At 34.7% G+C, this 25,410-nt stretch overlaps 4 protein-coding genes across 9 annotated transcripts; 2 read left to right on the top strand and 2 right to left on the bottom strand.

Moving 5' to 3' along the window:
- Positions 1 to 136: 136 nt before the first annotated feature.
- On the top strand, positions 137 to 993 carry LOC6639898. Its single transcript, XM_002062683.4, has one exon. It carries the CDS (start codon positions 243 to 245, stop codon positions 831 to 833), a length of 591 nt encoding a protein of 196 aa, XP_002062719.1. The 5' UTR covers positions 137 to 242; the 3' UTR covers positions 834 to 993.
- On the bottom strand, positions 915 to 17,026 carry LOC6639790 (long-chain fatty acid transport protein 1). Its single transcript, XM_002062684.4, has 6 exons — positions 16,777 to 17,026; positions 15,151 to 15,324; positions 3,659 to 3,903; positions 2,489 to 3,130; positions 2,225 to 2,426; positions 915 to 2,170 (listed from the first exon to the last, which is right to left on the bottom strand). Exons 2-6 carry the CDS (start codon positions 15,235 to 15,237, stop codon positions 1,229 to 1,231), a joined length of 2,118 nt encoding a protein of 705 aa, XP_002062720.2. The 5' UTR covers positions 15,238 to 15,324; positions 16,777 to 17,026; the 3' UTR covers positions 915 to 1,228.
- LOC26529954 lies at positions 4,034 to 4,564 on the bottom strand. The gene is made up of 2 exons (XM_015179012.3): positions 4,331 to 4,564; positions 4,034 to 4,266 (listed from the first exon to the last, which is right to left on the bottom strand). The coding sequence occupies exons 1-2, from the start codon at positions 4,412 to 4,414 to the stop codon at positions 4,123 to 4,125; spliced, it is 228 nt and encodes a 75-aa protein (XP_015034498.1). The 5' UTR covers positions 4,415 to 4,564; the 3' UTR covers positions 4,034 to 4,122.
- On the top strand, positions 6,148 to 12,387 carry LOC111519827. Of its 6 annotated transcripts, XM_023181923.2 has the most exons (10): positions 6,152 to 7,693; positions 7,755 to 8,410; positions 9,062 to 9,259; positions 9,329 to 9,922; positions 9,985 to 10,497; positions 10,563 to 10,724; positions 10,786 to 10,917; positions 11,118 to 11,282; positions 11,339 to 11,503; positions 11,565 to 12,385. In XM_023181923.2, the coding sequence occupies exons 1-10, from the start codon at positions 6,599 to 6,601 to the stop codon at positions 11,698 to 11,700; spliced, it is 3,816 nt and encodes a 1,271-aa protein (XP_023037691.1). In that variant the 5' UTR covers positions 6,152 to 6,598; the 3' UTR covers positions 11,701 to 12,385. The 6 variants fall into 6 exon arrangements, 5 of the variants coding, with proteins under 5 accessions (XP_023037695.1, XP_046865975.1, XP_023037694.1 ...); XM_023181925.2 differs by lacking the exon at positions 11,565 to 12,385 and having other exon boundaries at positions 11,204 to 11,282; positions 11,339 to 11,404; XM_023181926.2 differs by lacking the exons at positions 11,339 to 11,503; positions 11,565 to 12,385 and having other exon boundaries at positions 6,151 to 7,693; positions 11,135 to 11,219.
- Positions 17,027 to 25,410: the final 8,384 nt, after the last annotated feature.

Here is a 25,410-nt window from a genome sequence, read left to right as displayed (position 1 = left end):
AATTTAATCTTATGGCTAGTGGCCATTCAAAAATTCATTCCTCTGACACCCTGTATATAAACGCCACTGTTAACTTTGTTACTTTGTCAAGCTGTTAACTCATTTTGAGCTCGTTAACGCATTATTAGTTAGTTCAGCAGCGCTCCAAGCGGACTTGACCCGAACATATGACATCATCAACAAAACACAAAGTTAATTTTTATTAATTTTATAATAAATAAATTAAGTTGTAAACTATAACTATGGATGCTCTGGACATATTGGAGAAGCGCATTGATGCACTGACACGCGTGTTGGGGCCCCTGCCGGACGGCGACTCTGGTAGCGATAAAACAGCCAATGTTGTGGATTCCCTGTGCTCCGCCAACTCCATGCTAACTGAAGCCACCACCGGACGCACAGAGCTCCAGAAGTGTGTGGCTCGGAGTGGGGAGCTGGAGAAATATTTGGATCCCAATTTCCTAGAAGAGCAGCAACAGGTGCGCTCCAAAGAAGTCTACCTCAATGCAGTGGCTCCCGATTTGCACTTGCAGGCTGAGCAGCTGGAGAGGATTAAAAAATTGGAACCGGCTCTTGGGGCCGAATACTTTCGCAGCATTCCCAGCGAGTGTCTGGATCAATTGAAACAGATCACAGCCAACAATGGCGAATATGCCCAGCAGAGTGAACTCATTGAGGAGAGTCTGATATTGGCCATGAAACGTTATGGCGAAATCCAAGCTGGTCTGCTCAAATCCCTGGACGCCATGAGTGAGCGTCTGGAGCAGGTGGAGCAACGCATGGAGCAAAAGAAGAAAGCCGAACTTACCAAGGATGTGCCGGTAAAGGAATAACCAAGTTTGATCAAAAAGTATTTCCCCTCAAATTGGAGAAAGTTTTCTTCTGTGAGCAACATTTTTTAGACATTTTTTTCCTCCAATTGTAAGATTGATTTTTTATTACTTATTTAATACTTAGCACAATAAAATGAATCTATCCATTAATAATAATAAATGCTTAAGCCATCTAACGATTCCGTAGGATAGCACCACCGTAAAGAAGTAGAGGCTAAGGCTAAGGAAGGGTTAAGACTGCCTCTAACTGAACCATAAGATCAATTAAAAGTAGATCCCCCCCCCGCCCTTTAAAGAGGTCCTCCATTTGCTAATCTTATATATTCCTGTATGATTTTTCCCCAAAAGGAATAAAAGACGTGAACGGGAAGAGAGAGAGAGGGAGAAAGAGTCTCCTAAAACCGCACTTCACTACGCTGAATGCTGTCGTATACGGTTGGCGTCAACGGAGCGTAGCTTCCATCACTCTTGGCATAATATAATTCATCCTCGATGGTGGCCGGATCATAGCCCTGCTGTTGCAGTTCCACTTTGCGCAATTTGAAGGTTCCCGTCAAATCGATTTTACGCAGGAAACGCAAAAACTGCGGACGTGCATAGCTGGGCAGGACCTTTGTTATCTCCACACTCAATGTATCCAGTTGAACTTCCCGGGCTGGATCATAGATGGCTGCCATGCCAGCTTTGCCCTCTGTGTGTGGTATGGCCACGCCATAGCATATCACATCCTTGTAGGCAGCAAGATTACTTAGTTGGGCCTCCACTTCGCTAGTGGAGACATTTTCACCCTTCCAACGGAAAGTGTCTCCGGTACGATCCTTGAAATATAAGTAGCCCTTCTCATCGGAGACGAGTAGATCGCCCGAAATGAAGGCCATGTCCCCTTTACTGAAGACATCACGTACCACCTTCTTGGAGGAGGCCTTGGTGTCCACATAACCCAGGAAAGCACGACAAGGATTGCCCTTGACAATCTTGCCAATAAACACGCCCGGCTCATCGGGTTCACAGAGTTCGCAGAAGCCCTTCTTATTTCTCAACGGTTCACCAGTGTGAGGATCTGCACGTATAATGGATATAGGATAGATTTGTGGCAGAATACGAGACACAAATCCAATGGCTCCCACAGTGCTATCGTTGTTCATGATATTCGCATTACCCTCCGTGGCTCCATAGAATTCTCCGACTTGTTTAATCCCGAAACGCTCAACAAACTGTGGCCAAATCTGTGGACGCAAACCGTTGCCAAAGACCATGCGTATCAGGTGCTTGCGATCATGTGAAGCTGCCGGCGTGGCCAATATATAACGCGCCATCTCTCCAATATACTGAGCAATCTGAAAAAGAGCAACTTGTAGTATTCCAGAGGTCTCTATGATGGCTAATCCTACCGTGCAATTGAAGCGAGCGCAGTCGGCGAAATAGCCCGAGGCACTGAATTTCCTGCGTATAACCACAGTGGAGCCAAAGAGCAAGGCCTGGCCCATGCTCATCACACCTCCGGCTGTATGATAGAGGGGTAGAGGTGTATAGAACACATCCTTGTCACGAAAACCCAAAGCATAGTGTATGCCAGCGGCTATGAAAAAGTAACTAAAACAAGATCAAAATTCATCAAGAGAGTTTGGAAAATGCAAGAGATGATCTCCTCTCACCGTGAGTGGGTGATGACAGCAGCTTTGGGTAATCCTGTGGTGCCCGATGTATAAATATAAACCAGTTTATCATGATGATCAGCTCGATTGGCGCCAGCTGACACTTTGTCCTTGGCTGCTCCATCCAGTAGTCCGTTTAATTGTTGGGCCAAACCCTGACTAAGTCCTTCAGTTGATGCCACGGTCGATCCCTCATCGTTGAATTGATACAGTCCCACATGAGCAGGCAAATCTTTGGCTATATCCATAACTGCCGATCTGAAGGTAGCTCCATAGATGAGAGCCGTACACTGACCCACCTTGATGCTATGCTGGAGCGAGGGTCCACGTAGATTTGTGTTGATCAGAGGCGTAATCACACCTATTTTGGATAGACCCAACCAGGTGGCCACAAATTCTGGGCGATTCTCGAGCAAGAGACCCACCACATCGCCCTTCTTGTAGCCATGACTATGAAAGACATTGGCCACACGATTCGCATGTTCATTCACTTGACGGAATGTCCATTGCTGAGTCTCACTCACAATGGCCAATTTATCCGGATGACGTGCCACATTCGATTCGAAAATGTCCCCAATATTGAGATTTTTGCGCTCTTGACGTTTCACAAATATTAAAACTCGTATATACGAAATTAGAGCCCTGTAAAGAAAGCAAAAATTGATTAATAGCAAACAAATTAGGGATAACTTTTTAAGCATCGAAATCTGAATAAATTGGGCTAAATATCATGACTTTATATTGAAAGAAAATATTTGTTGAAAGATAACTTTTGACTGCGAGAAGAAGCGACAGAGAGAATATACATATTTATTATCGTTCCCTCTCGCTTGCACCTTATTGGTCAAATGGAAATGATGGTGAATATCACAAAGAAAAATATCGATGGGTGGGGTACGGGGAAATTATGCTTTGAGAAGATGTTGGTTCGATATTTAAGGGCATTTGATTAACTTTTCTTAGTAAGTTTTCCTAAATGATTGGAACCTAAAGTATTTAAAGAAATGGCACTCGGATTTGGATTTATGTTTATTTGAAAAATAAAGTTTGCCAAAGAATTGAATGGAATTTCGAGAGCGAATGGCTTTCTTTGATTTTCTTGAAACTTTTCCAAAATATTCTTAAAAACGTTACAAATTCAGATTAAATGAAAGTAATTGTTTAACTTACTTGGTATCTCTTGGTCCTGTTACTGCGGCTATGTAGAACCATCGGAATCCGGGCTTAATCAATAGCAAAAGGCTCAAACTGACATAGAGAGAACCCAATCCAAACCAAAGACCTTGAAAGTACCAAAGAGCAGCAGTTCCAGCTGCCAAAACTGGTCCGAGAAACAAAAGTAGCCAGAGACGCCATCGGCTCTTGTTTTTGGGTGGTATCTGTGGGGAATTTCCAGCATTTTCCACATCGGAGAGCTAGAAAACATTTCAAATATTAAACATTGTCAAGATCAAACATTGACCCCTTTCCCCTATAGACGATTTTCGTGATCTTTTGCTAATTGCTAGTTGTTTAATTTGCACTTGAAAAACAAACAAATCGGCGTAACTTTTTCCGCATCAAATCATTTAACACTTGATAAGCAAAGGGGAAAATATATATATATACAAAATATGAATACAAATATATTAATGCTAATTGCCAAAGCGTCGACCATTTGAGATCTCTTTAAAGTGCATCAAAGACTTGTGTTCAGCATCGGCGGTCAGTTTATTGGACAATCGGATGAGCACACATATGGTAAGGGCCGATATCAGACCCAGCATAAAGAAGAGAATCTAACAAGGGAATTATTATTTGAGAACGATTTTGTGAAATACATTCCGAACCCCTCCCATTTACTTTATGGCCAAGTGTGAGGCGTGCCTGGGGGCCCAGAACTCTGCCCTCTTCCACCAAGGGTTCCCTGTCGCTGCTGGTCATCATGATGGATGGACGGTTAGCTGAATCGTTGGGCCAAATATTTGCTTGGCTTTTATGAACTTTCGATATGAGATTTCGAGTCAATCAAGTTTTTTTTTTCTATTTTAGTTTGACTGGTTTTTGACAGTTTGATCAGTAAAGTGTAGGAAAAGCAAATGTTTGGATACAATCAATAATTTTTTTCCTCTTCGGTTTTTTTGTTTGCTTATTTACGCTTGATCAACATGATCACCTTTTGATCTTGACTTTAGTTTTTTAACTCAATTGCTAGACAGGTGTTCATAATGTTATTAGTCATGTTTGAGATCGTTTCGAATTTAGTCACTAACTAATGTCTGTTAAGGTTTTGATTTAATTCTTATTATCACTCTTTAATTGATAATTCCTAAACTATCAAAAAATCATTTTGTTTCATTCACAAATTCATAATTAATACCTTTTTATTAATAACAAATTTCTTACTAGACCAAATTCTTTAACCTAAATATTAATTTGCTAGTTGGTTCGATGAATGAGAAATAAAATATTAAAGATTTATACATATATAACAATTAATGTAAGACATATGGAATTAAACTACACAAACAGAAAATATTTAATGGCAAATAAGCTTTAAAATTTAGCTTAGATTTAGAAAATCAGTATAAAGTTTCATACAAAATAGTTAAACAAAATGTTAACTGTGTAATTTCCTAATAAATCGTTGTTCAATGCAAAGTCAGATAGTTAGTTTAAGTTCTTGAAATCTCTCTTTTCAGATCAATTAAGTATTGTCGTGCCTTTTTATACAGATCTCTCCTTTTCATTCTCTAGAAATCAGTGCTTTAGTTCTTTGAACCGTTTTATTTAGACAGTTATTGGTTGGTTATCAACATGTAGTATATTTAGCTTTAACAGTGACTAATGAAAGTTAGTGCCCAAGTAATCTAATAAGCCATCTTGGAGGTGTTTCTTACTAACTGTACCGACTCAAGGTTTAAAAGGAAAAAAATAGATTTTACCCTCAGACTATAAAATAAGTCTAATGTTCTTGAGTAATTGATCCTTTGCCGTATAAAAAACGAAAAGTGATCTATATTGATTTTTGCCAGGATTAATTGACTATACATTTTCCTTTTTATACCATACACCCATAGGGTGAAATGGTATGTTAAAGTCGCCAAAATGTATGTAACAGGCAGAAAGAAGCTTTTCCGACCCCATAAAGTATAAATTCTTAATCAGCATCAACAGCCAAGACGATTTGATACTAATATCCAGCAAAATACCAAAATCGGACTAAAAATAGCCAAGTTATAAAGGTTTTTCCATATGGCCGGCGTTGGCCGTTGGATGGTGGGGGCGCTAGGGTGCTCGTATGCTTGAGTGAGCAAGAGTTTTTTATAATACGTAAATGCATTTGTTATAATATTTGAAATATTTGTTTTACTGGTGTATGGTATACCATAGTCGGCGAGACGACTTACTTACTTCATTTTGATGTAAGTGGATTCATTTGTGAATAATTCAAAGCGGTTTATCGAATTTTAAATACATATATTCAAATAGATACGACAAACATTCAGTAATCATACTTAATTATTAATTTAATTCCTAAATAATAATTGATTCAACATGTTATGAAAGTAATCTATTTACATTTCCATTATCTGCTATTATCTACAACAAATACTAACGTCATTTTAAGGTAATCTAATGCCTTTCAAGTAGGAATCGAACATTATTAAACCTGCTAGCATTTCGTTTCTCACTTCAGTACAATTTACAACACGGCACATGATAGTATTTCGACTCGGCGGAAAATTGGCCATATCATTTCTAAACACTTACATTTAAAAGTAACTGATAAAGCGTTATCTGATAATATTTCATGGAACAAAGGAATAATTTTTTAGCTTAATCGTTTAAAGTTCATAGTTGATCGATCCAGTTTAACGGATATATAAATACATAAATCGTTCAAAAGAACGGACGGATATGGATATATGAAACAAGAACTTGTTTATAGTATCTCCATGTGAAAAATTCAATTTGTCGTGACATAGAACATAGGACATAGAATATCTATTTTATCTTTAAAAAATGAGTGCAAAATGTGTAGCTTATCTTAAATACTAGTAAATAATTAGTCATTCCGTTGACTAATACGGTTGTCCATTTTCGAACAAGTTAAACCACTATATAAAAATGAATTGTGAAACTCAACCTCAATTGATTGATAGGGATTTTAATGATCTGCTATACAATTTAATTGATATAAAACAGGATGAAGTTACGCAATCGGCCACAAAACGAATTCTGGAATTTATTTTTAACCTGTTTCTGATTAAAAATGTGAACTTGTCTCTAAATATATTTGAAAAGCTAATCTCAGTCATGATGGCTGTCTTTGATGGAAATGAAGCTGCTTCCTCTATGGAACATCGTCAGTTTGTCGCTAATGTGTTGGCCATTCTTCAGCTTCAAATAAGGAAATTCCCAAATACCGATACCAATCTTTTGCTGAATAAGCTGTGGTCACTCTGTCTGAGTGGCGATCAGGTGCATCCTCTCGCTGGACAGATAATCTTTACGCTTTCTGATGATTTCGCTCACCGAGTTGGAAGTTCGCCAGAAATGCAGAAAGGGATTCAACAGTTAGTCCAATCAAAGGAGAAGACGGATCGTAAAACAGGCTACTCTCTTATGCGAAAATTGAAGGAGTATTTCGATTCCGATTACATTTCTGCATTGGAACATTTGGAGGAGCAACAGATGCCCAATAACTTAGTCAGTTGGTTGGACAAGCTGAAATCCACCACCGACATTTCCCCATGGACGCGTATTTTATACCTCAAGCTCTTCCATTCCGAGAATGAATTAATTCTTTATGAAACAGTCAAATATATAGACGACAATGTGACAATGTCTCATTTGACTGATTGGAATTTGATAGATGAGTTTCTAGCATTAACCAATCGAACGATTTTCGACATTTTTGATGTTAATGATGATGATGATGGTAATGATGATGATGATGGTAATGATTATGATAATGGAGTCTTCAAAAACTTCGTATTAACAAGTGGAGTGGAATCGATTGTGAAAGCCCTGGTAAACGTTCCATGGAAATGGAATAATATTCCACTATGGAATTGGCTCAGAAGTATACCGAAAGAGAAGAAAGGACAAGCGCCAAGCATTAGTAAGGAAATATTCTTTAAACTCGTTTTTCGAGTCCAAGAAATTACAGACGTACTAATGCTGGAAAAATTTTTAGGATGCGTTATGGATCGATTTTGCGTAAGTCACTTCGTCACTTCAATTTCGTGCCCTTCATTCTCTTTTATCTTATGACTTATAGGTTACAATTGACGAATTGTCCTTAAGGGATTACTTGTTCTTTATTGAGACGATGTACAAAAACTCGATATATGAATATTGCGATCATAATTGGTTGTTGGACAAAATAAATAATTGTGACAATTTTGGAGCGGAAATCGTTTTCTTCAACAAAATTAACTTGGATGTAATATTCTATTCGAATCCATTCTGTATACGGTTCGCAAATCCTGTAGTTGCTACTCTAATTGAAAAACTAAGAACAGTACCAAAAGCTCAACATGGACTGTTACCTTATTACATAATGGCTTGGATCAAGGACTCTGAAAAGATTAGGGAGTTTTGCGCCACCAAATACGAAGTGAACATTTCTTTAATTCTAGGCGGAGATCTGAAGGCAATACAAAATCATTTGCTCAATAAGCTCAAGTGTCAAACTGAAGAGGAGAAATCTATTTTGCTGGAAATTTCTGTAGACTTGTTTGTTTTAAATCAGATAAAAAAGTGGAAGGACATAAAATCTTTTGGCTTCAAACCACAGGAACTACTTCAAATGGGAGGAAAGCTAACATTTCAACACTTGGGATATCTTTTGGGAGAAGTTGATGAACAATTGGAGGACGCGAATGTGTTATCGACTTTTGTTTCTTTACTGGAAAAGTTTCCATTTCCTCAAATGTAAGTTAATTCACTTAGATAATGTATCTGTATTTATGAATACCTATTTATGTATGTAAGAGGACCTTCTAAATTGATATTTTTCGGCATGTTGGTAAACACTTCGCAAAAAAGTGTATGACTCGGGGTTTCAGGAATTTTGGCGGCGGTAGTCAATTTGACCAACTTTGAATCCTCTCCCCCTATGTATTTGAGACTGAACTTTCCACTGAAACATTGAACATGTTGCCAGGATCAATGCAGATTCATCCTGTCAGCTTGCAACATTTGAAGGCGACACATCTGTCAATGCAACTCTGGACACAGTCTCTAAACAGTCTCCCACAAGTCTAAGTTTGTTTTTGCCAGGTACAATTGTAAGACGTCTCTTCTCGTGCCAGGGGATTTTCTTTACCGGTCGCAGACATTTACGAATCAAAATCAAATCGCCCTAATCGAAGATCAAAGGGAAGTCAATACCGAAAAAACCATTTAAAATCCGATCCGATGTCGAAATTCTGCTAATTACGTCTTTTTAATACCCTGACGAACTGCCTTGGAAATATTTGTCCCAATCTGAAATTGTTTATCACTTGGTGCATTCGAAAAGTATTTATTTATATTCTGTGTAAATGGGTCCATTTTATTTTCTTCTCTTTCTATATTTTGTAGAGCTTGGACAATTGGAAAATATGCATCCAAACATTTGACACCTGCAGAACAAAATAGCATTTGCTTAAAGATTATTACGAATTATATTCGTAGCAATAGAAATGTTGTAATTGGAATATTAAAATCGAAAGTAAAATTTTCTATCAATGAAATCCTAGAGGAACTTATCCTTCATTTAGAAATAACTAAAAATGCATGGTGAGAGTAAATTAAGTGAATTGACAAATAATAATATTATATCAAAGTATCCTTTCATTGCACTTACAGGATTTTTGAATCTCTAACTACTTTTTGTGACATGGTGTTTTTGGTTAGCGAGAATCCAAACAAAATCATTTGTGAATTGTTGCAGCTTAACAATGAACTGTCTAAGAGCCATCCACGTTATCTAGCCAACTCCAAGGAGCACAGACTTAAACTTTGCATTGCCTTTGTTTTGCTTGACTCACAGAAGCATCTAACTAGACCATTGTTATTGGCAAAATATTATCCACCACCACCACCACCACCACCACCACCAATGGAATCTGAATGCTTAGATTTGTTATGGACAGCATTACTTTCACCCCATGAGCAGTTAAATATTACATGCCTTTATGAAATGATAGTGGCACGATATTTAGATGATCCACAAATCCTTATCGAGCGCTTGCAGTCTATAGCTACTTTACAGCCAAATCAACAAATGTCCTTACTTTCCGTTACACATTTGTTATTAAATAAAATTTCTGGAAAATGGATCGGCCACATTGATAAATTCTTACAATGCTTGGTGCCTCTTAAGGAAGCAGAAAACTTAGAAGTTCGTCAATTCACAACACTGATTATACAAAAATTGTTTACACAATATCCAAGTTTGCGGTAAGCTAAAAATAATTCGTGGTATAGAAAATAAATTTATTATATTTTAAATTTATTTTTAGAAATGCGCCTTTAGATGAATTTATACAGAAAATTTTAAAGGATCAAATAGCAGATGACTCGGTTTTACCTCATGTGAAAGTTCGTCTCCTGTTATATAAATTGTTTGGACAACGCTGGTCAATACATAGCCTTTTGATTGCTTTTAACATGAAAAATGATGCAGTAATTTATCCAAATAAAGATATGGAAGAATTAGTACATGAATTACGAAAAGCTTTCAAATCAACATCCATCCATCCTGGTGGAGTTCCACCAGTGAATGAAGATATGCCAAGTAACAAACCAATTAACGATACATATCCCAAGTCCAATCTAACTTGCTGGAATACATCGGCTGCAACCGAGCCAGGAGTTGTTCCTTTAGTCCGTGGAACAAGTTCATCTCAATCTGATGGCGAACTAATTGTATTATCCACTCGCAATCATAATGAAGCCAGCTTAAATGACTTGATGGAAACGTGCAATGCGTTTGGCGTTCGAACTTTGGTATTGAACAAGTTGACAAATTTAGGGTTAGTCTTTTCCATTTACTTCGTTATGCATATTTGTAATTAACATTTCTTTACAAATATTACAGAATCAGAACTGCAGGTGAACTAACAATATGGCTAAAAGAACCTGAGTCGTTGCATGAATATTTGCGTGAGAAAAAAATGAAAAATTATAAAATTTTTGGCATTGAAAATATGGAAAGATCACATAAATTGGCTTCAACTCAGAAGACAATTTTGGTTCTTGGGTGAGTGAATCTTAGAATTAACAATCCAAATTTATTAATAACTTTTAGCATTTTTTTTAAGTGAGGATCAACAAGGCACAGCGGACAATTTGAAGGACTTGTTAGATTCAACAATTGTATTACCACCGGCTGATGTGAAAAATTTACAAAATATGGCAATATTTTTGTGTTCTCAGCCAGGTCCTGAAATGTGGTAAAAAGATTTTCCTATGTGAATTTTTACTTTTACAAATTGTCAATTATTCGTTATAAAATATTACAGAATCAGAACTGCAGGTAGATTATTTATCACATATTAACCAAATTGATAATTGATATTAAGATAAATAATCTACCTAACGACTAAAGTTGTTACCCAATTTGGTTAATATGTGATAAATAATCTACCTGCAGTTCTGATGTTCCTTTAGTCCGTGGAACAAGTTCATCTCAATCTAATGGCGAACTTATTGTATTATCTACTCACAATCATAATGAAGCCAGCTTAAAAAACTTGATGGAAACGTGCAATGCGTTTGGCGTTCGGACTTTGGTATTCAGCGACTCAACTAATTTAGAGTAAGATCATTTCCGTTGATTTTTTCACATGTATACAAATTATTTTGATATTACAGAACCAGAAAAACTGGAGGAGACTTAAAAATACTGCCAATAGATCCTGAATCATTCGAAGATTATTTGCATTTGAAAAAAAAGAAAAGGTATAAAATTGTTGGCATAGAAAATATAGAAAGATCACATAAATTGGCTTCAACTCAGAAGATAATTTTGGTTCTTGGGTGAGTAAATCTTAGAATTAAGAATCCAAATTTATTAATAACTTTTACCATCTTTTTTAAGTGAGGATCATCAAGGCACAGGGGACAATTTGAAGGACTTGTTAGATTTTACAATTGTATTACCACTAGCTGATGTGAAAAATGTACAAAATATGACAACATTTTTGTGTTCTCAGCCAGATCTTGAAATGTGTTAACAACTAAAGTTGTTACCCAATTTGGTTAATATGGGTAATAATTGACAATTTGTAAACTAAAATTATTTTTGATTATCTATATATCTGCCTTAAGAGCCGTATTGATGTTGTTATGTCTGTCTGTTTAAACCTTTAGATTTCGTAGAAACTAAAAGCTAAAGCCACTAAATATAATTTGTAGTTTCTTTTAGCGTGCACGCAATTCAAGTTAGTTTTAAGCTTTTGTGATGCTTCTTCTGACGAATAATAGTCATGATGTGCGTATAAACCATTTAAAAATAGGGACACACAAAACAATGGTCCATATGTATGTGTGTTTACCGTGGTGGACAGCCGGCTATCCCGTTTCGTGTTGATAAATTTTTATTCTAATTTTCTCGACTTCCAAGTAATTTCTTCAGAAACCAACTGGTTGGCCTGTTGAATTTGTAACTTTCGTAAGTAATTTTTGGTCGTTTTACCACCGCACTGTGGACGGAAAGCCCGATTTTTTGGCATAAAGTCCAATTTTGAAGATAAAGAGTTGAAACTTGGTACAGGTGATACTAATATCATACATAGTAAACCTTTAAAATTTGAAACGAATCCGACCACGCCCACTCAGACCGCCCATATAAGTAATCTTGCTAATGAGCTATTTTTCAATTTTAATTATGTGCTTCTCTTAGTACACTACAAAATTTATTTTAAAAAACATATTAATAAAAAAAAACATAAACAAAAAGTACAATATCCAATACATAACAATATTATTTAAATATATTCATTATTAGAATTCTTAAGCATTTAAATATATGGACTATAATTTGAGTCTGACTCCTCATCGCTAGCATCATATTTTGAACCGTCACTATAATTAAATGAGGAATTTTCTAAAAGGAGTTAACACTTTAGCTTTGTTGTGTTGAGATTTTTTTGTTCAAAAATATGCTTGACAGCTCGATCATACACTCTTTTAAGGGGGTATAGGTAATTCGTGCAAAAATCTGACATTTTTTAAGAATATTCATTGGCGATCTCAGTTCAATTTTTTTTGCCCGTGTGATAATACAACATTAAAACAATATGTGTGAAAATTTTCATCCCAAAATATTAAAAATTGACAATGACAAAAAAAAACTCGACTACCTGAACAATTTTGTGAAGAAGTACTGTGTAAAATTTCAAAACGAATTGTTCTAGTAGATTTTGCAGGATCGTGTTCACCGACTTTGAAAATGACAACTTTTCAGGGGAGCGTTTTAAAGTCCAAAAATCTAATATAAAACGGTCGGCCGACCTGCGTTCAACTGCCCATAACTTCAGAAGTTTTACTCGGATCGATCTAAAATTTTAACACATTATTCTTAAGATGTTGTGCATGAAGAAGAAAAAAAATAAGAAAAAAATTTAAAAAAAAATGTTTAATGCTATACCCTCCCTTAACACATATGTGGTGTGTCTTTTTAATCAAAAAGATAATTTCGGACAATTTTTTCGAATGAAGTCGTGAATAGTAGCAGCTTTTTTATTTATCGAATCTTTTTGTTGATCGTCTATATTTTTGCTGCCGATATGATCATATTGATCAACAATCCAATCATAAATTGATTCTTTTTTGTTTGTGTTGTTGCGCCATACATCAAGCAACTGTGCATTGCTGAATTCAAAAGTGGCTGCAATATGTGTTATGTGCAAAGAGGGATGCAAGAAGACGCAAATAAGATTATTACCCCGAACAAGTATGTACTTTTATTCATGACTTCACATATTTACTTTTTGGCCGGGAGTGGCCGAAAATTAGTTCTACTCCATAATTCACGTGGACTCGGGTCTAATTTTCAAGAAAAACATATACTACAACATAAGGCACATGTACAACATTGAACACATACTACACAATTCTAAACTGAAATTTATATTAAGCATACCTGGCTCTGTATTTTCCATAGGTAATTATTTTATTAATGTTTACTTTCACTAAAATAGGTCACCTCTAACTTGAGCAAATTTATAAAGCTTGCAAATGTAAACAAAGATCTGAGCTCATGCTTGTCTTTGGGACCCTGGTTCTCATACAGGGCTGCAACAACTAATCTATAGTTCATCGATATATTGTGCTTAGAGTGTCTAGTTTCTAAATAAATAACAAAAAGCACCATATGGTTCCATGATTTTTTAGACTTTATGCCAAAAAATCGGTCTTTCCGTCCACAGTGCACCGTCTTACTACACTCATTTATACAAATTAAATTATAACACTTAATCAATTACCCATCGAATGATAAAAGTTTCACTAAAACCCATTAAATATTAGATAGTTTTCAACGCATTTTGTGTTTATTTGAAAGTTGTACTTTCTTTATTAATCTTAAGCCAATATATCATAACATGCTATCAAATTTGCTTTCTGTTGTCAAGCTTTTTTAAATCTTACGAACTAAAACTTTTGATGATGCAAAAATAATCCATTTTAATGGATTATGCAATTATTTCGGCAATAAACTGTATTTGACTTTGGTAAAAGGTTTTTGTATACCCGTGTAAAGAGGGTGTATTAACTTTGATTTAAACAGTGCAACGCATAGATGGATCACCTTGAAGAGATGATCTCCATCCGTCCATTTGAATCAATGCAATCTCATCCTAAGCCGTTAAAGCAGAGCTTAATATGGGCTTCAATATACTGCAGAGTTTGTCGGATTCAAACGGATTTCATAGAAATCTGAAGACAGTGACTTTTCTTAATAACTTTGTTATTTTCTAAGCTATTGTCATAAAACTAAATATCTGTCAGTGTGATCCACCTAATAATGACTGTGCCAAATTTCATTAAGATCAAGTGACTATATCATATATCTTTCATAGGAACAATCGGTCAAGAGATAATTTTTTATAGAACCACTTTTTTATTTTTTGCTCCAGCGTAAGTTTGTATAACGTTTAAACAATATAATTTGTAGACAAGAAGATTTTTTGCATTCAGGCCTGTTGAAGAGCAATGAAAACCTTGTAAGGGTATACCAGCTTCGGCATGGCTGAAGTCAGTCCCTGTTTCTGGTTATATTTATTATGTATTTACATATAGGCTATAGTAAAAAGCATTTTGTTTTGCCTATTTCGCCTGACCTGAGCCCATGGACTTGACTTTCAAGCTTAATCGACCATAAAAAACATTAAAAATAAAGTGCGTCAACAATAAGCACTTGAAATTTTATAATTAAATAAAAGTAAAAATAAAAAAGTAAAATAATTCAACTCGTTTGGACAGAGAGTTACAGATACAAAGATGCATTCTAGTTGAAGACCAAGACCTAGTCCCCCAAAAAAATGTGTGTATATGTATGCATGTATGTGTGAAGTTGAATCTTGAAACTGGTTTTGTGATATGGCAAAATCTAGTATTATAATTATTTGTTTGTGGTAGATAAAAGAAAAACCAACAAAATGTTGATCATATGTCATTTTTACCTGTGCGGAGTTCAAGGCTGTTGAATCAGCGTTGATGTTGTTGTTGCTGCTGCTGATGTTGCCGCCGTTCAAAGTGGCAGAACTCATTTTGCCTTAACTCGGTGTATGTGTGTCTGTGTGAGCCCAATTAAGTTCGTTGTGGTTGCAGCAGCTTTTGTTGATTTGTTGTTGTTACTTTCAAAATGAAATTGCAGGTAATTAAAGGTGCTAGAGAAAGACACACAGAGAGAGAGAGAGAGAGAGAGAAAGAGAGTTGCAATTGTTGCTTACAATTGAGTGACACAAAAGAAAAATTGGCTGACTTCGTTTTGACTGCAGCTTTTGTACTTTAAAAAATCTTTTGGAATGCTCAAGGTGAGATTTTTATATATGTACTTTTTGTTTTTTTGTTTTCTTTTATGTTTTTTTGGGTCTCTCTTGTTGTTCAAGCGGATGGATGGCTAAGTGACTGGTTGAGGATGACTTGTCGTGTTGGACTTCAAGTAATTTAAATTGTTTAGATGGCTAACAATTTTCAACTTATTTTCAAGACATCGTAAAGTCTTGCAATTAACTCAGATTTATGAGTGAGGAAGTAATTTGGAAACACATTTAAAGAAACAAAAGAATTTAATAATAGGAAACAATTCAGAAGCATTGTTAATCAATTGAAAATGGAATATAGTTTAAATTTGAACTATAAACGATTCCCTTAAATATTAATGCTGATAATTATAATTATAATTATTTATTATGAAATATAATATCTACTTTCAAGCTTTCGCTTTATTATTTTTCTCTCAAACATTTTCAAGGCAATTTTCACTTCATTATCACCAAATAAATTTTTATTTTCTAAATGCTAGTTATAAATTTAATGTATAATTGATTTAATTTGGTACAGTAGACGCTTGCCAATTGAAATTTAAAGTTATTAAAAACAGAAAAAAATTGAATTTCTTTATCAATATTTAAACAAATTGATAACAATATACAAATTTTAATCAATTTGCTTCTAAATTCTGAAGATTTTAGTGAAGAAACTTTTCAATTATATAATATTTTTTTAAGAAATTGGCTAAATATCAAATTGGTTCTAATTGTGTATATATTTTTGACAAGATAATTTTACTTCTTATTTAATTTTGATGAATTTATTGCTGGAATTTATAATATTAGCATCCAAATTTTGTCAACATTTAATTGGTATTAATAAAAAATGGATATTAAACTTTGAATTAAAATTGAAGTCTTTGATAATTGAAATTTTGTTTTTAGGAACATATATGAGTTTGATTTTCATTGGTTTTCCATGCCTGAATTGCATTTTTCGATTGAATTTTGAAAAACTTCATTCCTTGTAATGTTTAAAAAGAAAAATTTAAACTATTTCACTTTCGTTTTTAATATGTTTTATAGTTTATCGAAGCTGCGATTTCAATGTTTTCTTTTGTTGTTGCACATCGCACTCTTTCTCTATCTCTTTCACCCATTTCACCCCATCTCTTTCTCTATATGATTAATATTAACAATCATCTCAATCTCACATCATTAGAGATGCGGATGTCATGGCTCATCTTCTTCTTCTTCATCACTTTCACTAGCTTCTTTCTTTCTTTTGTTTTTTTATTTTTAACTTGAAATTACCATAAATTGTTTATAAATTAGCCACCACATATAAACAAATTTCAAGATGATTTTTAACAAAATTTTCACATATGAATTTGAGTTTTGAGCAACACTTTGTACAATTTGTTTAATTCACTGCACGCATTTAGAACATTTGTTTAAAATTGTTTAGACAAGATCAAAGCCAGATTTGTCCGACACACTGAGTATGTGTGTGTGCGTATGTGTTTAAGCCGGACGCGTCTTTAGGCCAGCAACTCAAATCGTTGACTGCGCCCAAAGCAGCAGATGAAGCTTGAAGCCTTCGCACAATAAACACAAAAGCTGCGTTGCTGCCGCATTCGCTGTTGACGTTGACGTAGACGCTGACGTCGCGACGTCGACAGCAACAGGTCGTCACAGTCAAGACACGCAAAGTACAGCTAAAGCTTTGAAGCTCAACCTGTAGAGTGGGTACACTGTAACAAAACAAAGAAACCATAACTCACTACGGGCTAAGATGAGCGCTAAGTAATCTATAAATATTTCCCATTTTGATAATATAAAAGTCGTTAAAACCGATAGGAAATTATATAGAGGAATAGGATTTTTATTATCGTGAATGTTAATAATTTCTATATCAATTCGATAATGTAAATCAAGGGTGGGCACGAAAATTTAACTTGGGAGCCAGAGCATCAGCAGCAGAGGCTGGGCAGAGAAAAAGGTCACTTTTGCGAGTCGACGCACACAAAAATTTGTGTGCCTCGAGTTTTATGACGGGTCATAAAACGACCTTTTTTGGGTCGAGCGAGCGATCGTCGTCGAACTTATGGGCAGAGAGACGGACAAGTCCCGAATTTTACGGGGAGGGGGAAAAAGGTCGCGATCTCGAGCTCGCAACTTGTAGGCAGAGGGACGGACAAGTCCCGAATTTTACGGGGAGGGGGAAAAGGGTCGCGATCTCGAGCTCGCAACTTGTAGGCAGAGAGACGGACAAGTCCCGAATTTTACGGGGAGGGGGAAAAAGGTCGCGATCTCGAGCACTCATCAAAAACAACCCTTATTTTTACTTGTCCCTCACTCCCTCTGCCCACAAGTTGCGAGCTCGAGATCGCGACCTTTTTCCCCCTCCCCGTAAAATTCGGGACTTGTCCGTCCCTCTGCCCATAAGTTCGACGACGATCGCTCGCTCGACCCAAAAAAGGTCGTTTTATGACCCGTCATAAAACTCGAGGCACACAAATTTTTGGGTGCGTCGACTCGCAAAAGTGACCTTTTTCTCTGCCCAGCCTCTGCCGGTAAAGAGCCACGGGAGCCAAAAGAGCCACTACGTGCCCATCCTTGATGTAAATGAATACAAATCTATTCTTTTAAAAAGTGAGTATAAATACTCTATATATCTCCACATAATGTTATATTTAGGAAACATTTCATAACATTGACTAAACCACAACCGAATAAAATCTATTCAAAACTTAAATTTAGAAAAAAATATGTATATACAGTGCACCCTCGAGTAACACAAATTGTTCCAGCATTATATTTGAATTTTGGATTGATTTTCATGTTAAGTCAATGTTAAATAAATCTGCAAATTAATGTCAAATAAAGATAAAACGGTCACACTGGAAAGTGTATACGGGGCTTCCCCCTTAATTTTACATGCATCGAGGGTTTCTAAACGAAACGTTGGTTAAGAAACTGTGTTCAATATTTGGGGCGTTCATTAACCGAGTGTCCACTGTATGTAATATGTATTTCAATTCGTTTTCTATTCTTTTCTAAACATATTTGGAGCATTTTGATATTCCTGGCATAGAAAAAGGTTTAAAATGCTTAGGGCAACATTTTACCATAATTTGAATCCTCTGATTGAACTCTGACAAAAATTGACATAAACGAGCTCAACATTTCATCACAATTGAATCACTTCGACTCCTTTAGAGAGTAATGTTTTTAACCAAAAAGAGGGCTTCAAATAGATTCATCACGGTAATTTTAACTTTCCAAATTCTGGGTGGGTATGATTTTAATATACATTACATACTTTACTTTTCTTTTCATTTAGCACTTAATTTAAAGCTCCTTCCATCTTTAAATTGAACACGTAATTTCTTTCAGTGTAAATGTACTTGCATTGCTATTAAATGTATACCGGCAGCAATTATATGCATATTTGTATTCCCTGCATTTTCTTTCGCTTTGCCATTACAATACTCTTTACCAAAATGAGTATATTCATATTGCTCAGACCTCACATAGAAGGCTTTGCTTCAGATGTACCTATTTTTTTATGAATTCATATATGTATTTAAAAGCCTTTATTCTTGAGATCAGATGAATGTACAGGATCATGGAACTGTTATTTATTCCCTATTTGGAAATAAAGTCTAGAATTATTTATTTACTTTGTTTTATTATTATTAGCTTTTAGAAGTTATATCTTACAATAAGTTAAGGCATCTTCCATTTGGCTTCGCAGATTTGACACTGACAAAAAATAGGGAAACTCAGCGCAGATGAATTTGGAATAAAATAAATAAACTGAGCAAATTATTTAATTACTCAGCATAGTTCATCCTTAGACCTTAACCTTAAAGATAATGACTTAAAATAACAGACATAAAAATATTCTAAAGTTAATAAAAAGGATTTCTTTACTTAAATAAGTTTGAATCAACAAATGAAACCTCCAAAATAAATAAATAGAAATTTGTGATTTTTAGTTTGCATTAAATGGCCAAAAATGAGAATAAACACTGAGGGTTATATGAATTTATCTATCGATGACTTTTTCGAAAAATATTTAATGAATTACATATATTTCTTTTCGGTTCTTGAAAAAAGCAATAAGATTCAAATAAACTAAATTAAAAAAGGGCTAACTTCGAGTTTGTATAGTGTATTTGCAAGTCGTTGTCACTGCTGCTTATCTAATGACTATAATTTTTTTTCTTCATTCGGTTTTCTGCTTTTTTTTTCTGTTGTTTTGCAAACACGTGAATTGTTCAGCATGCAACATTTTATTATGTACGAGTTTGTAGTTTCCCTTGTGGCTGGCCATTAACATCTCAACAAGACACCACAAAGCAACGCATAGAGAAGAATTTTCTAATGTCTATGTGTGTATAAGGGGGAGGGCATTTAATTCAGAACACGTGTTTTTGCCTTTGGACTCTTGTCATCGTTGCCGTTGTTGTTGTTGTTGTTGTCTTTGGGTTGACTTGAGCAATTGAAGCGTTGCATGACTCCAATACTCCGATTCTGCCCCAATGAACTCCAACGAGACAAGTGCAAGACACAGAATTTTGTATGCTGATTTCATTCGTTCATTTTGTTCGCATGTTTGCCATGACTTGGCTATATCGAAATTTGTCTCGAGTGGGCCAGAGAGTTGAGTTATCTGAATGTATATACTATATAAATATACCTATACATACAAACATATGACGAGTACTTATGGCGGAGATTATTATGAAACGGGGTTAATTGCGTATTGCAAAATTACAGTACATATATATTTTTATTTTTGGAGGCGTTTATTTACGTGGTGAACGGGCTGGTAAACAATCAGAGGAACAAACAACAAAACTTTATGAATTTTAATGGCCAAATTGTTTGATTCTCAAAATTTGGCATACAAAAGACGGGTTTTGAGAAGAGTTTTTAACTAATATATTTTGACCATAAGAAGGGGTTTTGATAAGCTCAAAAAGTGTCCATAAGATTCAATTGGAACTTGAAGGTATGACAAAGAGTTGATAAAGTTAAAGATTTCATCAAAATTGAAATAAAAATTTTATGGAAAGAATATTAAATACTATTTTGTGCGTCTTAAAGTTCGGGTTCGGGTTTCAAAATTCGTCTAAATTATCTTTTGAGCCTAAATCGAAAATTTTTAGTGTAAATCATTTTTATAGTTTGCTTTGTTAAACATCCAATTAGGAAATTTTCTTAGATTTTATGAATTAAAATTAAATATAATAAATAAAGAAAAGTTCTTCTAATGTAAAGACTTGCATGAAATTTCAATAACTTTTTTATTTATTTAAGTGTTAAAATAAAGTAACTTTGATTCTATAATCTTACTCAATAGATTGATCTTAAGATGACGAAAAAGTTGGCAAAATATGATGAAGATCCAAAACTATTTGAATAGTATTTTAAATAATATTTTGATATGTATGAATCAAAGTAATGCCTAACAGTTTTCTAATTTAAGAATCTATTTGAAATCTATATTCATTCTCTTTTTTCTTAACTTATATAAGAAGAGTTCAATTAAAACTTTTAAGAATGATTGTAATCGTCTTATAAACGTTCTAAATTATTATCTTTAACAATAAATGTATTGCAATGCTAATATTTACTTACCAATAGGTATACGGATATAACTTAACTGAATCGAAAAAATATTCAATATATTAATTTACAGTAATTTACATTCTTTTGACCTAGAATTACTAAAGCTATTCTTTGCTTATGCAAATACTTTCTCATCTAACCAAGTCTTTGGTTGAAAAACAACTAATTTAATGTAATTTTTAGTTATTAGTTACGCTATAACAATTGCAAAGCTTTATTGGCTTTAACAAGCTTGCATTATATATAAAAGTTCAATTCGTATATATAACTGTCTGATGAGAACTTTGGTCCAAAGCCTTGTTAAATATAATTAACTAGTTGTAATTTATTAATTAACAGTTTACTGGTGACTGAACTTTGCAAGATACTTTGTAACCTAATTGACACTTTTCTGTCAGATTAAATTAAATTTAAACCATAAGAAATTTAGTTGTACTTAATGAGTTGCAACTTAGACAAGTGGAATAAATAAATGTAATCGATGAAATCATTAAGTTTTTATTTGAAAAGGTTCGGAAATCTTTTTGTGATTTTTCAGTTGTAATTCCCAACCAGTTTTAGTTGTCAAGAAATGAAATGGGGATTGTATTTTAAGAGCCCTTTAGCAAAGTCTTCAGATATAGCAATAAAGTAAGCCGGCTAATTCTTCAAACTGCTAAAAATAACATAGACTTAGAAACCCTTTTCATTTTAATAACTTGACACTTTGCATAATCCTACTCTGAGTCAAAATCTGATGGGAATTTGAGAACCTTTCGAGGAATAACAAGTAAATGATCGAGTTACATATTTAGAAGTTTACAGGTTCATGTAAAAATCAAAACATTTCCATGACTTATATTTAAAAGATAAATTTTAGCTTATTAATATAATTCGAAATCTGCTATGCTATGTATATTAGATTCAATTAAGTAGTCTCAAATTTTGTTTAAAATATCAGTTTATTGTTTTCCTGTGCAATTTAGAATGTTTTAAAGCAAATAATAAATATTTTTATATAATTGTTTGTCTGGTAATGTTCCCAAGATTTCATTTGACATTATTTATACGTAGTGATTCGACTCAATTCGGAAAAGTCAGCAAATAAGCTTTAATATCAGTCAAATCCAAACTTAACTTCAAGATGCCTACGTTTGCATTAATAAAGAATTTTAGTTGCGTCTTTTTTTGGGGTCCTCAATCTCTCACCTGTCTGATTATTACTTTGGCTCTCCATCTTTCAACACAAACTTTCAATGGCAATTCTCGAACATGTTTTTTCACACAATCCCCTATGAATTCTTTATAGGCTCTCGCCTATCAACAGTTTTGGCACCCTTTCCCTTTCCGTTTCTTCTTCGATATTTCCACTTCCCATTTTTTTTTCTTCCACTGAATAATTGTATGTACTATATAACAAGGCTCCAAAGATATGCCCGAGACATTCAATTCGAAACTGTGTGCGTTTTTTTCATACATCTTACAGATGCAAGAGACATAAATGTCTTTGCGAAATTGTATACAAGTTAAAGTATATATATAAATTTGAGTGTATATGTTAAATGTGCTACCCTTCGCAGGCCCTTCACTTCTCTTGACTGCAGTTTTAGCCCCTTTTCGGTTGAGACACTTGAGTATTGGGCGAGAGAGTTTATTTTATTTTATTTTTTTTTTGTTCATTTCATTTGCCTGCTGCTTGCATTTTGTCAAGTGGATTTTGTCGAGCTCGAAAGATCATTAAAACAACATCGTTAGTGTGACTATAATGAAGTACTAAAGAGCAGCCATAGAGAATTGGAGAAGGGATACACACTCTGTATTATTTTGTATAGCATTTCGTTTTTGTGGCGTTTTATGTCTCCGCTCTTGGCACATGATTAGTTTTAGAAGACTCGCTGACGCCTAATCATTTGTTACACCCAAGACCCTGAGACTCACAGAGAGAAAGGGAGACACATAGAGAGAGAGTTAGGGGGGGCAGCAAAATTTTCATTTATGTATTTTCTAGTATGTTGTACTTTTTCCCTACATTCTATGATGGCATCTTGGATTACGCTATGGCATTGACGGATGCGACCGTGAAAAGCGTGGCGTGGAAAACTCACATCACCAACGGGCAATCAATGTTTCTATGTTCGATGGGTATCTAAACATTTTCAATACCCTTTAGGCTAGTTGGGGCATATAAGACGAAAACGTGAACGTAAATTTTGTAAATAGAAACTAAGATTGTTAATGATCCTCTCTGTAGAGCTCTTCTTTATATCAATAGGATCAGTCCCATTTTTACAGTAGTTCTCTATGTTCCCCATATTGATTTCTGGGACAAGAGACCCTCCAATTCGTTATTTCGTTATTAAAACTCCTCTTCATAGTCATAAGTAGTTATATTGATAATTCATCGTAGCAATTTAAGTACTCCCAATAAAGTTAAGATAGTATTTAGACTAACGATAAGGCAAAATTTGCTTAGATTTTTAACTGTAATATTTTGTCTAACATTTTCTGAAAATTTCTTCTTCATTGCAAATGGTTTTTTAAACTTTCTTGACCTTATGGTAATAGTACATATAAATATCTATAAAGTGGTGCAATCTTTTGTCGTACAGTCTGAAACTATGACAAATTCCAAATAAATTTATAATTCTGATTTCCTTTCAGACATTTTCGACTAGTTTGAGTTAACTAAGGTATTTAAGAAAGAGAAACCCATTTTTTTTACATGTTTTTAAAATCGTTTGATAAGTTGAATTTATCTAAATAGTTAAGATAGACTTTTAAACAAAATGTCCAAGATTATTTTGCTTTTCCAACATATTGTATATCGTCTTCAGGGCAAATAATTTAAACGTCAACATGGCAAGACTCGGAATTATAGCTATATAAGTTTTTAAAAGATTTTAGATTCGGTTTTTCAATTTCTTTAAGAGCATCGAGAGTTTATTATATATGTATCTGCATATTATATAGCCGGATTCCTTATGAAAGTAGAAACTTAACTGTGTTCTGTCCAGAATTCTGGACTTTGCCTTATTTAATATACATACTAACTCTTATTCCCTACTAAGTACTTTCTGGTCGACTCTAATAAATTACCTTTGAGTTGCCTTTTTTCACTGGCTGCCATCGGATATCATTTATACATATAGATGAATATATATATATATACATACATATATATATATATGGCCGCCTTTTGGAGACGCTCCCGCGCTGTCAGAAATTAATCTTTTCTCTTGCCAGATGTTGGTGCTGCTTGCGGTTTGCCAAAGACGGATCAAGAGATGATGATGATGATGATGATGACGATGGAGGATGTTGGATGCAGAAGGAGGAGAGGGGCAAAAGACCTCAAAGGAGGGACAGGCAGGCAGCGTAAAGTGTCAAGCGTTTACATCAAATGCAGCGGACAGCATCAGCCGCATCAGTCGAGGGTTGCCTTTCGCCTGAATAAGGAGTTGCCCTGTCGCCATTTTGTTCCTTTTTTCGGGGTAGTTTATTTTGCTTTGTTCTCGTCGTTTTTTTTTTTTGGAAAATGAAAACCATTTTAGTTACTTCCTGGCTTCTGCTTCATCATCTTTGGTTTCTGCTATATCTTTGGTGGGTGTGGGGATCGAGCCAAGTCACTAAAATGTTTTTATGTAAATAAACAACAACAAGCACAAGAACAACAACAACAACAAGTTTGGCTTTTTTTTTTTTAGGAAGATGGGGACCCGACCGCCAACGCCGCCAAACGATATATAGCCAATGCTTTTTTTATGAACTGTTTTTTGTTTATGCACGCACACACACACATAAAGCGGAATTGTTGTGTTTTGTGTGTGTGTGTGTTAGTTGCTTTTTATGTGCTGCGCGCATCTTCGGCTGAAAAAATATAAAAGCAAAATATTTATATGAGCGCAGCCTGTCCTGGGTATACGAGAGCGAACGTCAGGCGGACGGATGGGACGAGCGTACAGACTTACGGATGGTTGGATGGACAGACAATTATATAGGCAGACGAGGAATGGGGAGAGGAGAAGGGGAACCAATTGTATTGCCCCTTTTTTTTTCGCGCCTACAAACAATTACTCCATATACGCATACACTAACAAAATATTTCATTGAATTTACAAGAATTCAAATTTGTTCAATTTCGTTAAAAATATTTCTTTTCGAAAATTAGGAAAATTTCGTAAAATATATAACAGTTGCTTAAATTTTAAATTGCAATAATTTACATGTATTTTTAAATTTACAGACAAGTCTGAAATAGAATCAAAATTCTGCGGTTGGAGAATAATGGAAAGAAACAGCGGCTAAGAATGCAGAATCGGAAATCCA

This window comes from Drosophila willistoni (assembly GCF_018902025.1).
Source record: "Drosophila willistoni isolate 14030-0811.24 chromosome 2L unlocalized genomic scaffold, UCI_dwil_1.1 Seg196, whole genome shotgun sequence".
NCBI lineage: Eukaryota > Metazoa > Arthropoda > Insecta > Diptera > Drosophilidae > Drosophila > Drosophila willistoni.
The sequence above is the reverse complement of the archived record's forward strand: the minus strand, read 5'-3'. Positions and strand labels throughout refer to the sequence as shown.

Excerpts from the sequence above, each read along its gene's own strand:
- LOC111519827 (XM_023181923.2), top strand. The coding sequence starts at position 6,599 with ATGAATTGTGAAACTCAACCTCAATTGATTGATAGGGATTTTAATGAT. Across the intron at positions 9,260-9,328 it reads GAAATAACTAAAAATGCATG|GATTTTTGAATCTCTAACTA; the intron begins GTGAGAGTAAAT and ends TTGCACTTACAG. Across the intron at positions 9,923-9,984 it reads ACACAATATCCAAGTTTGCG|AAATGCGCCTTTAGATGAAT; the intron begins GTAAGCTAAAAA and ends ATTTATTTTTAG.
- LOC26529954 (XM_015179012.3), bottom strand. The coding sequence starts at position 4,414 with ATGATGACCAGCAGCGACAGGGAACCCTTGGTGGAAGAGGGCAGAGTT. Across the intron at positions 4,267-4,330 it reads GCCTCACACTTGGCCATAAA|ATTCTCTTCTTTATGCTGGG; the intron begins GTAAATGGGAGG and ends TTCCCTTGTTAG.
- LOC6639790 (XM_002062684.4), bottom strand. The coding sequence starts at position 15,237 with ATGAGTTCTGCCACTTTGAACGGCGGCAACATCAGCAGCAGCAACAAC. Across the intron at positions 3,131-3,658 it reads ACAGGACCAAGAGATACCAA|GGCTCTAATTTCGTATATAC; the intron begins GTAAGTTAAACA and ends CTTTCTTTACAG. Across the intron at positions 2,427-2,488 it reads GCTGTCATCACCCACTCACG|TTACTTTTTCATAGCCGCTG; the intron begins GTGAGAGGAGAT and ends ATCTTGTTTTAG.
- LOC6639898 (XM_002062683.4), top strand. The coding sequence starts at position 243 with ATGGATGCTCTGGACATATTGGAGAAGCGCATTGATGCACTGACACGC.